At 40.0% G+C, this 12,575-nt stretch overlaps 1 protein-coding gene and 1 long non-coding RNA gene across 5 annotated transcripts in view; one reads left to right on the forward strand and one right to left on the reverse strand.

Annotated features, from left to right (window-relative positions):
- Window positions 1-12,575, forward strand: part of LOC137344923 (uncharacterized) — a 104,007-nt gene that overhangs the window by 84,425 nt on the left and 7,007 nt on the right. The window contains exon 4 of one of the 4 annotated variants that reach the window (XR_010968496.1): window positions 3,644-3,702. The exons of the other annotated variants lie outside the window; for them this stretch is intronic. This is a non-coding gene — a long non-coding RNA (uncharacterized lncRNA). The remainder of the gene's footprint in view (window positions 1-3,643; window positions 3,703-12,575) is intronic. 4 annotated transcript variants of the gene reach the window in all.
- aifm4 (apoptosis inducing factor mitochondria associated 4) overlaps window positions 756-12,575 on the reverse strand; it is a 47,493-nt gene continuing 35,673 nt past the window's right edge. The window contains exons 16-19 of the mRNA XM_068008213.1: window positions 10,412-10,510; window positions 5,719-5,794; window positions 5,495-5,599; window positions 756-1,778 (exon numbers count right to left, since the gene is read on the reverse strand). Of these exons, the coding sequence (XP_067864314.1) occupies window positions 1,745-1,778; window positions 5,495-5,599; window positions 5,719-5,794; window positions 10,412-10,510 (314 nt within the window). The 3' untranslated portion in view covers window positions 756-1,744. The remainder of the gene's footprint in view (window positions 1,779-5,494; window positions 5,600-5,718; window positions 5,795-10,411; window positions 10,511-12,575) is intronic.

The following is a 12,575-nucleotide window of genomic DNA, read 5'->3' on the forward strand; positions in this document are numbered from 1 at the left end:
AGAAAAATTGTTGTCAACTTAAATGATCAGAGTAAATACAAAATACTAACACCAGGGGGCACTAATCATTTTGGCATGAAGTTTACAAAAAAGCCCAGCTTTATTTATGATTAGGTTTATTGAGGTACAGAAAGGGAAACAGCAAATGATTTAATAGTGAACACGAAGATTGGTTTATGATTTTTAAATCCAATCAGCATAAGTTTGCTGCTTTCACCTGAAATTTAAAAACTTCTGTTGTTGGTGTATGTACATTTCAATAAAAGTAACATTTCCACTGTGAACTGTTTAGATGCTCAAAATATTTTTATTTTTAAAATAATTTTGCTTGAAAAAGAAACTTGTGGCAAAAAATATCTTTGAGAGGACTGGAGTGTCATTAGAAGACAGCCAAAAATATAAACGCCTGCATTAGATAAGCAGTGGTGTAATACTGGAGGGAGAAGACAGAAAAGTTAATCCAAGAGATCATTCTCCTTTGCACACAGATTTGGTCTGTTTTGGGGTTGGTATTGATCCCTCATTTCCATTGCAAGTGTCCAAAGACAGATGTCACAGGAGTGTGGCAAGCATGCAGTCTCTGTCCTCAGATATGGTACTTACATCTTGACAGGAGGAATAAATACAGAATCAGATTTAAATGCTACTGTTCAATAAATATAATCGAAAACAGTTTTAATTTTAATGAGGAAGAATAGACGTAGTCCATCAAAATGCACTAAAGGTTCATTCAACAGGCTGAGAAGTCATTGAAGTGGTTTGTAGAGCTCTGGCATATTTATTGAAATGTGTACTTTCTTGGCATGAATGAGCCAGCCAATTCAAATCAGAAAAGTGAAAGAATCATTTCGAAAAGGATCTAAAAACAGAAAATGCAACTTTTTTGATAAAAGATCACACCCAAAGCACTAGCCCATCTTTCTCTTACAGGGGCTGTCAAAAGCTGTTGTACATTTCCATCATTTTCAGATTTTATTTCAGGTTTACAGCCTTCAGATTTTTTTGGAACAAAAAAATGCCAGAAATTCCTCCTCTTGATGTTCTTTGTCTGTGTTTGATAGGATTTAAGAGATGTGTCTATGTGACTAAAGGTGAATATAGGGAAATGGGCTCTCCCTCACTTGTGGATTCCTCACTTGTAGGCTGTTCTTAGTTTCTGAATCAAGTTTAAAAATGCTGAAAATAACATGTGAAGAGAGAGGAATAGATCAGATTATTTTTAAAAAAGGACCCACAAGACTTTGCAACAGACATAACCTGCATGTTAAAGTGCATCTTTTCAGACATCAAACAGACATCAATATAGATCCAAGGCTTTTCCCCCCACCCTGCTCAGTTGATTGGAATATCAGATTATAATATGCTTATTACCAGTCGTGTATGGTCGACCAGAGGATTAGTTATGCATTCAAATTCCCACCAGCTAGTCTACAGCCATTTGCCAATTATAGAGATAAGAGTAGAAATCACCAGAACAAGACATTACCTTTGAAAATACTATTCATTGTATTTGTTATGGTAATCCTGTAAATTTCAGTTTATTCAGCAGGGTAAAAATTAAACTTTGGGCAATTGGATTAATATCAGATCATAGAAATCATTTCTTGCATTCTCTAGATGAATATAAAACAATGTTTCATGATAAAAGCTTAATGAAACATAACAGGAACACCAGTCTAGTGTTGGGAGACTCCCTTAGGACCAGGATTCTAAAAGGAGTTTTCTTGAAGCATGGATAAGCATCTCAAATCTTTTTAAGCCACGGCATATCCTCAGCCCTGTTAAAAAGTAGGAAAGTACTTTAGTCAACTACACATTGCACTGCATTACCATAAAACAACATACATAATTCAGGATGGCAAAGCACACTGATGCCTTGCATACAAATTTGCACTTGCAAGTTAACACAAAGTGGCTTGCCAATCTCAGTTGTAACATGGGGAAGATGGTAATTGAAAGACAGGTGCTTTCACAAAAGGACAAAGAAACCCCAGCAAGATCACTACCCCAGTCCACAGATAAGCACCTCCACAACAGTTGGAACAATAGGACAGAGTAGTACCAATGGAGGTTTAGAAGTAGGGAGGGAAGATTTATCTCTTCTTGTGCTTAGACATAGGAGGTTCACCTGGGTGGAGTGCAGTAAGTTAAATTGAGCTGGGAGGACTGCATGCCTGTAATGAAGCACGCCTGATTTTCTGCCCATTATTTTAAATGAGTGGAGAATCAGGTGGGCTTTGTTCTGAGAGTCCGATCCTCTCTGCCCGATTTTCCTCTGTGTGCTTTGCCCAACCATCCCTCTATGTCCAAGAGGCGTGTTTGTCTCAGGACATCTGTTCAACGTTGCAGCCATCATTGAATGCATGTGTTTCAGAAACTTGAGACAGAGTGTAAGACAGAATGACAATAAAGAGTTCATGTCACACAGGATGGGATAAGTTAACAAAAGAAAATTAAATACACCAAAGTTGCATTAAAGTAACGTTTCAATTGTCTATCCTACAGACCAACTTTTTAAATGATGCTTTTCATGCAACAGCAATTAATCCTAAAATTGCACACATTTTATAGGCTGAACAGTCCAATCCTGCAGTGCCATGGGAAGCTGTACTTGAAGGAAGTGCAAGTTAGAGATTGGGCTACAACACTATCACTGAGTCCCCGACGAGCGCTGCCCCCGGCTGGGACCATGAGATTGATGAATTCAGTTTTATAAAACATCGATTGATGAAATATCAAATTCTAAGAAAACATCCCAGTTTAGTGCATTATCCCATTTTCCATAAAAGTTGCATTCCAATACTAGTATAGAGTAAAATATTAAGAATATCATTTTGCAATATCTTTTACAAGCTTAGCGATTAATGGAACATTTTCAAAATATAGCTTTGAAACCAGTAATTTAGATTTATTCTAATTTTGGTAAATTATTGAAATCAGACAACATGGAAGTACCACAAAGCTAACCAGTTCCATGAATTAAATACAATGGAATGTAGATAGAAAGTGGTTTGACATTTCCTACTTCTTTTCACATATATAGTGACTAGTCAAGTATTGACTAAGTGGACCACACTGGCTTATGACACTACAATCAACTCCATCCCCTCCCTAACTCCAACTTCTTTCCACACTGTCTATCATACACTTTCTCAGAGCTGTATTTGACGACTTCCAGTCAACTTTAACAGTGATTGTACATTTGGCTGAGAAAGTGATGCTTGGTGAGGTGAAGGTGTGTCACTTGGGGCTCAATTTTCAAATGGCGGCGGGATGGCAGCGGGGAGGTGAATGGGCTTGCGGCAATCCCGGATAATAAAATCTTACCGTTCCCCATGCGATCGCGAGGTAACCGATGCTCATTAATCTTGTTTCTGGGTTTCGCGCCCGGCAACCAGCCTGATTGACAGGCTGGCTGCCGTCAGGAGCTGCAATGCCGGGTTGGGGGGGCGCGGGGGGGGGGAGGGGGGGGGGGGGAAGAGACATCATCGGGTGCTGGAACAGAGAGTTGGGAGGGGGGGAAAACATCAGGGACGACACATTGAGGGGTGAGACATCAGACGTCGGTGCAGGTGAGATCATTTGAAAAGTAGGTTTATTTCTTTTTTTTAAAAAAAACTTTGTTAAATGTTATTTTATTTAGTTTATTTTTGCCTGATCCGGCCCCGGTGGTGAATCGGAAGCTGTGGGAAAGCCGCCCAGGTAAGTTCAAATCGTTGTAACTACCTACTATGTAACAAATGAAGTACCTTAAGTACCTCAATGAGGTACATTTGCTTCTTTAAACATCATCCCGCCGGCTTTAATTGCCAGCAGGACTTCCGGATTCCAGAACCCTGCACGCGCACAGATGCGTCTGTGTGACGCGGAAGTCGGCGGGTTGGAGCCGGATTCCTTACCCGCTCAGGATTTTACTGATTTTTGCCCCCGCCCCCAACACACCCAGTTTCATTTGAAAATCGACCCCTTGGTTATTGATCAGATATTAAGTGAAAATTATTCAAAGACTGTTTTTCAGTGAGATAGAAAATCAAGTTTTAAAACAGCAGGAGAGTGGGTTCATTCATTTTGTTCCTCACAAAAGGGGTATTTTTTTAAAACTACTAACATTTTCCAGATTGAGAGTATACACCAGATAAATCTGCCCTTCAAGCTCTCCCTGGGCTAGATTTTTTGCCCACCCAGTAATTGAGCAGAAAAGCTAGCCGAGCAGTGTAATATTGTATGTGCAAAGCACAAGATTAACAGAATTTTAATAGCAGAATTTAAAAGCACAATAGGGGAATTTGAAATGATGGGGGGGGGAGGCGGGTAGTGAGAGAGAAAAAAAAAAATCAAACTACATTTTAAACCCATGGAGCAAGAACATGTTAGTTTGTGCAAGTGTCTTTCTTTGTCTTTTTTAGTGTATACTTCGTGGTTTTTGTTTTGTCAAATTCAAGGTGATGTAAGTAGAGATGTTTTGCTACAGTTGTATAGGGCATTGGTGACACCACATCTAGAATACTGTGTGCAGTTTTGGCCTCCTTATTTAAGAAAAGGCATAATTGCTTTGGAGGCGGTTCAGAGAAGCTTCACTCGACTGATTCCTGGGATGAGGAGGTTATCTTATGAGGAAAGTTTGGACAAGTTGGGCCTGTATACATTGGAGTTTAGAAGAATGGGAGGTGATCTTATTGAAACATAGAAGATGCTGAGGGGACTTGAAGGGGTAGATGCTGAGAGGATGTTTCCCCTTGTGGGAGAGATCAGAACTAGGGGCCACAGTTTAAAAATAAGGGGGCTCCCATTTAAGATGGAGATGAGGAGAATTTTTTTCTCTCAGAGACTCGTGAGTCTGTGGAACTCCCTTCCCCAGAGAGCAGTGGAGGCAGGGTCACTGAATATTTTTAAGGCTGAGTTAGATAGATTCTTGACTAACAAGAGAGTCAAAGGTTATAGTAGGTAGAGGTCACAATCAGATCAGCCATGATCTTATTAAATGGCAGAGCACGCTCGATGGGCCAAATGGCCTACTCCTGCTCTTAATACGTATGTTGAGCTGTGAAAAAAGTGTTGTTCCCCATTTCCTCCATATGAAACATGAGCTGTCTATGTGTGTGTGCACGTGTGTTGGATTTGGGCGGTGGGGGGGTTTACAGAATGTTGATTTTCTCCCTTTCCTTCTCAGCACAGTAAAAGAAAAGTAAATCCAAGTTCAAAGTGCACAATTCTATCTTTACACTAACATGGTGAATATTAGAACATTTTGATACCCAAATTTAGCACTAATGCTCTATTAATGATACACAGAATTGTGAATATTTTACAGTAAACCTCTGCAGATGGTTTAAACGTCAATTTTAGACATTGTGGCCTATTTTGCCAGGTCTTTATGATCAAGGACAAAGCTTATGGCCTTTGTTTCGTCAAATTCAGGATGATGAAAAAGGCCAAAAAGCTCTGTGTATCAAAGTCTCACTTTAAATCGAACTCAGTATTAAAAGTGACATACTCAGCTTCCTTCTTCGATATGGTCTTGCCTGAGGCCATAACTTCAGCTACCTGGGCAACCACAGGGTCATTGTTCACACTGGCAACTGCAATAACTTTATCCTCTCTTAATAATAGAAACAGAATATCACAGTTAGAAAACATATTTTCCAATTTTAGCCTCTTAAAAATTTAAAACCTGTATTTTTTTTCCCTTTTAAAATATATTCACAGTAAAAGACTTACTTGATATAAAATGCCACAAACTTCAGTTCACCAGTGTTGCCTTGAATTATGACTTCCTCATAACCTGCTCCATGTCCTGCCAGAAAATAAAATACTAACTTTAAAACAAAAAATTAAAAGCTTGATTGTCTTGCTGGAGTCCAAGTTATCGGCATGCACAGGGTATCTCCATGCCGACTGGAAACAGTCTGCAAAAGTGGATCGGATTATTCAGGCCATCGGAACTAAGAGGGATCCCTATTCATTTTGTATCATATCTTGAACAGAATCCATTAAAAACATCCTTAAAGGCAACACACTATTCAAACTAATGATATGAGTACAGTTAACTAGAGCTTGAGGGTGCCACAGGCTTTATACCTATGGTAGTTTTAATTTGTGCGTGTACATATGGAGGGGAGGAGTGGGGGGGGGGGGGGGGGGGGGAAGAGAATAAGACGGATGAAGAGGGAAAGTAGCAAAGAAAAAAAGTAATGGGGCCTATACTCAATTCACTTTTGAACGCCCAACTGCAGGGATGGGTATGCAGCAGGGATATTAAATAAAATGACGTGCTCAACGAAGCACAAGGTGAGCAGAATTTTGTACTTAAAACAATGTAATCCATCAAAACATGAAAAGCTCAAAACCCACGTATGACCACAGACTCCAAACTAATCAATCAATCTACACCACTACGCTAAACGTTATCTAAAATGCACACACCACAATAAAATACAGAAGGAAGGCTGAAAAGGCTGCACAAAGCTAGCGAGCAAAATCTGGGAAGCTCTTTCACTAAATTACAATTTTCTGGAGGGGGGGGCAGGTATTTGGGGGGGGGGGGGCGGTAAAGAAAGGATGGCAAGAAATTAGCGACCATCTCCTCTGTTGACATAATCTAAATGAGAAGGATGGATTTCCATTTATACAGCACGCTTCATGCCTTCATCATGTCCAAATGTGTTCTCAGTTGATTAATTACTTTTGAAGTGTAGTCACTGTTATGTAAGCAAATGCTTCAGCCAATTTGCACAATATCCATTACAATGTGTACAGACTGGGCCTCACTCAGCTCATAAAATATGGCAATGCACAAAACAAATCATGGCATCTCAAAATATGGTGGAGTCGTTCTTTTGCACCAATAACAACTTGCATTTGTATAGCGCCTTTAATGTAGTAAAACGTCCCAAGGCACTTCACAGGAGTGTTATCAAACACAATTTGACACTGAGCCATGTACGGAGATATGAGGACAGGTGACCAAACGCTTGGTCTAAAAGGTAGATTTTAAGGAGCATCTTAAAAGGAGGAGAGATTGGTTGAGAGGTGGAGAGGTTAGGAAGGGAATTCCAGAGCTTAGGGCCTAGGTAGCTGAAGGCACGGCGAGCCCCAAGGGGCTCTTGGGAAAAAGCAGGGGAATGAGACTAACTGGATTACTCTTACAAAGAGCCAGCACGGGCTTGATGGGCCAAACAGCCTCCTAGTGTGCTGTAACCATTCTATGATTCTATGGTGGAGCGATTAAAATCGGGGATGTGCAAAAGGCCAGAATTGGAGGAGCGCAGAGATCCCAACAGAGTTCTATTTAAAATTTGCAATATGTTGACATATCTAAAATTTCCTATGAAAAAGATGCAAACTAGAGATTTTATGGGTCGAAACACCACGGTACGGTTTCCATCCAATGTCTTGACTCTTTCCATTTTATATTTCAAATATTTATTATCCCTTGGCCCTTGTATCATGCTGATGGACCTTCACTATACCTTTCCATGGCTCCAATATCCTTCCTATCATAGAGGGCCCAAAACTGCATGCAATATTCCAACAGTGGCCGAATCAATATTGTGTACAAATTCAACATCACCTCCTTGATTTTATGTTGAGAAGTCTGATTAACAGAAGTTGTTTCCCCATAGATTAAATAGACGGTTCATTAGCTTGACTGCACATTCAAAACGACACCTCTCACTACTGTGTTGGGAAACCTTTTGATCGATGAGGGATGAGTAGAAGAGGGAAAGTCTTTTTGACTTCAGAATGAGAAGCCTTTAAAACAGAACAGACACCAAAAAGGAGACAGGCAGCAAAGTGCTGTGAGAAGACTGAAACAACAGCAGACTGCAGGGAGAGGAAGAACAGCCCGGGACTGTAGGACAGGATGCAGAGAAATTATTCTGTTTAAATCAAGTAAGACAAACCACTAACCTGAGGAAACATGGCATACCCTTCATGTTGTATCATTGCACAAATATAATTTGCATCGATTGAACTGAGGGATTCTAATCAGAACTGTTGTTCTGTATGTTTTCACTTTACTGTGGAATAAAGTTGCTTAATGATTAAAAACAAACCTCATCTCATTTAATGTTAACTCAGTCTGCCTTTGGAAAGTTTGAAGAAATACATGTGCAAAATGTAATTAGGTCCGGTCCAGATCATAAAATAGTTTCATTGTTACAGCCCGGGCTCCCACTATTGTACAAGTAGATGTAGGGTAGGGCTCGCCAATTCCTATAAAAGATGCTCAGACTGCTTACAGGATTGACCGATGCTACTGAACCAGAGTTACGGCACACCTAAATTTGTAACAACCCTGATGTATCTCATGCCCTTTCATGGCCTTTTATCTACCCTCCTACCTTTAAAGATCTATGTATCTGCGTTCTCTTGTCCACTCTGCTAAGAGTCTCATCATTTAGGATATACGCTCTTTCACTGTTTTTCTCAAAGGTACTTTATATTCCTTTGCACTGGACTTGGGTATACAGGGTATAATTTCAAACTTTGCAGATGACACGAAACTTGGAAATGTAATAAACAATGTGGAGGATAGTAACAGACTTCAGGAGAACATAGACAGACTGGTGAAATGGGCAGGCACATGGCAGATGGAATTTAACACAGAGAAGTGTGAAGTGATGCATTTTAGTAGGAAGAATGAGGAGAGGCAATATAAATTAAATGGTACAATTTAAAAGGCGGTGCACAAACAGAGACCTGGGGATGTATGTACACAAGGTAGCAGGTGGCAGGGCAAGTTGAGAAGTCTGTTTAAAAAAAAGCATATGAAATCCTGGGCTTTATTAATAGAGGCATAGAGTACAAAAGCAAGGAAGTTATGCTAAGCCTTTATAAAACACTGGTTAGGCCTCTGCTGGAGTATTGTGTTGAATTCTGAACACCACACTTTGGGAAGGATGCCAAGACCTTAGAGAGGGTGCAGAAGAGATTTACTAGAATGGTACCAGGGATGAGGGACTTCAGCTATGTGGAGAGGCTGGAGAAGCTGGGGTTATTCTCCTTAGAGCAGAGAAGGTTAAGGGGATATTTGACAGAGGTGTTCAAAATCATGAAAGGTTTTGATAAAGTAAATAAGGAAAAACTGTTTCCAATGGTAGGAAGGTCAATAACCAGAGGACACAGATTTAAGGTAATTGGTAAAAGAGCCAGAGGCGATATGAGGAAACATTTGTTATGATCTGGAATGCCTCAAAGGGTGGTGGAAACAGATTCAACAGTAACTTTCAAAAGGGAATTGGATAAATACTTGAAGGGAAAAAATTTATAGGGCCATGGGGAAAGAGTAGGGGAGTGGGACTAATTGGAAAGCGCTTTCAAAGAGCCGGCTCAGGCATGATGGGCTGAATGGCCTCCTTCTGTGCTATACCATACAATGATACTATGAACTGCATCTGCCACCTATTGCCCACTCCACTAACCTGTATGTTTTCCTGCAACCTCCTGTATTTTCCCCAGAAAGCATTACAACTAGGTGTGATTTAGTGCAGGAGCCAGATGGAAGCTAACATCAGCAGTCCTTCAAAAACCTGTACTTCAATAAAACCAGAGCCAGCAACATAGCAACTCTTTTAATCAGAACTCATTCAGATTATCAGATCGCTTGAAACATCAAATTCCTGCACTTGCTGAATGAGGATATATTTACATTATAGGTTTTGCAAGATGCATAGCAATTTCTGCTTTACACCAATACTAAACTTGCATTGTCAGTCCAGAGTCAGGAACTGACCCGACTCCAGAGCAAAGCAGAGCGAGACTCCCTGGAAGGGTAGCCCTCACACCATTTGGTATGACACTGGATGGGGTGTAAATCCAGTGCAGGTCAAATCTGGTTTACAAAGTGCTGGGGGATCTATTCAATCCCTGGGCACTTTTTAAACCTAGTGATCTATATTAAAATGTTTAGAGTGGGAATATTACCTCCCTCTATAAGCATTTACATTTATTTAACTGTTGAGACACAGAGAGATCTGCATTTATGTACATCCAGACATATGTAGGATTCTCTACTGGGCAGGATGATTACTTGGCTCCTGCCTTGATGGAGATCTAATGTAGGCAGGGTACTATCTGGATGAAAGACAAACTGTAGAAAATAATTGCAGTTGTATTATAAATGCACCCAAGTCAGATTTATGTATTAACAGACTACTATTATTAGTGGGACAATTTGGTTTGTCTTATGTATGAAGATTAGATCAGTGAAATGTCCAGGCAGGTGGGAATGGGAAAGAGAATTCCTGCAATGGAAGCCAAATATCCTCTTGGTATGTTGTACTATTATAAATTACCATTACTTGCATACTGAAGTGGGCTTCTGTCCAGCAGGAACTGGGTTGAGACTGGCCAAACTTATTTTGGTTGGTCTCCCCAAGAGTGATGTATCCCATCAAATTACCATTACCTGCATATCGAAGGCTGTTTCCAAAAAAGAATGTCCAGAAGAATGGCGTGGAATTAATGGGAGTCTTTCTCTTTAGAATGTTCAGCGCAGCAATACGTCCTAAAAAAAGATTTTAAAACAGGCCTCAAAACCGTTATCGTTAACATGGCACAATGCAGTTTAAAGGACAATGACCCACAATTGCATCTATAAAAAATGTATAGATAGAAACTAGACACCTACTAGCTTAAAAATAATTTTAAAACGCTTACAAATTAATTTAATTCAAATCCATATAATTCTCTTTCCAACCACAACCTGTATGTTAAAATCTTAGCTATTAATGCATTTCCTATTGTTACAGTTTTGGTACATTTTTGTGTCAATTCTCCCCCCCCCCCCCCCCCCCCGCTTACCATTATAAATTCATATGTCCACGTTTATAATGGAAAGCCATGTAATCTTGTCACACTGTAATTACACCATCCAACCAGTGGTGACACTGTAACACCTCAGTTTTGCATCTCCCAGCTCCTCAGCCTCTACTGCTAAAAAACCCTTATGTTCCAACCAATTTTACTTCTCTGTTTCCCAAATTGCTGTAAGCTTTTCTATTTAACTATGTAAATAGTAATAATAATATATAAGTAAAAGTATTACAAAAAAAAAGGACAGAATGTGTGACTTTAAAATGAGGACTAAATTACATTTGCAGGTCCCAATATGTCCCATGCCCTAATCTTGCTTCACCTGAAGACTACACTTGGTCTTCACTCCCTGTAGGCAATGCCACAGGAGATCTACGAGTAATAAAAGTTTATGTTAAGTCATTCAAGACTTTCATAGGAGACATCAGAAATGTTCAGTAGTTGCCAGTGTGTAGCATGGTGGGTTTCTGTGAAACAACATCTTATTCCCTTAGGATACAATGTTGGCAGACCAGCTTTTCAAAAAAAAATTCTGATTAAAATAAACTAGAAAAAAAAGTTTTTATTAAATAAACCAAAAAAAAAAATTAGTCAACAACTCCTTTATCGTTGTATCATGCGACTACCAAGACGGTAGAAGGTGAATTAGATGGATCTTGGTCTTTTCATATCTAGCAATTCCTACGTCCTATGTTCCTAAATTGTACAGGGAGTTTTGACCTTGCTTCAATCCAGCATCAATTGTGGAGGCCTGCCCCTCCCCCCTCTGAAAAGTACTTCTGAAAGCAGAGATGGTTTTAAGCTTTGAAAATTTACCTATTATATGTTAAAGAAATACTGTACTCCTTGGTCTCCCCTTCAATAAGGATAAAACAAATTGTATGCATGCTACACAATGGGAAATATTCACATTTGTTCCAGTCCAAAGCCAGCCTTGTAGAAAGCCACCACAAAGGATCTGCCTGCTGAAGGAGGACAATATTGGATGATTTATTTGGCAGCTTGGTCTCTGCCCAACTACCATTAATGTAACCAGAGATCAGCTTCCTACCCAACCCCAGCATTCAAACCACTGATTTGATTTTTTTTTTACATTCAGCATAAGGAATGCAAATGCTGGAGAATGGAGCACTTTTCCACTTTTGATAACTAGCATCAGTATCAGCAGCTCACGGTCAGGTAAAAGACTAGCTGTGCTCCTCTAACAATGTGCCTAAATGGCACTCTGAGAACAGCACACCCTACTGCACCAAGGCAACATCTCCTTTTCGACACCAGCTACCTTTAGAAACATAGAAAATAGGAGCAAGAGTAGGCCATTCGGCCCTTCAGGCCTGCTCCGCTATTCAAAATGATCATGGCTGATCGTCTAACTCAGTACCCTGTTCCCGCTTTTTCCCCATATCCCTTGATCCCTTTAGCATTAAGAAATATATCTATCTCCTTCTTGAATATATTTAATGGCTTGGCCTCCACTGCCTTCTGTGGTAGAGAATTCCACAGTTTCACCACCCTCTGAGTGAAGAAATTTCTCCTCATCTCAGTTCTAAATGACATACCCCATATCCTGAGACTGTGATCCCTGGTTCTGGACTCCCCAGCCATCAGGAACATCCTCCCTGCATCTAGTCTGTCTAGTCCTGTTAGAATTTTGTATGTTTTGATGAGATCACCTCTCATTCTTCTAAACTCGAGTGAATATAGGCCTAGTTGACCCAATCTCTCCTCATACGTCAGTCCTGCCATCCCAGGAATCA

This window comes from Heptranchias perlo, chromosome 28 (genome assembly GCF_035084215.1).
Source record: "Heptranchias perlo isolate sHepPer1 chromosome 28, sHepPer1.hap1, whole genome shotgun sequence".
Classification (NCBI taxonomy): Eukaryota; Metazoa; Chordata; class Chondrichthyes; order Hexanchiformes; family Hexanchidae; genus Heptranchias; species Heptranchias perlo.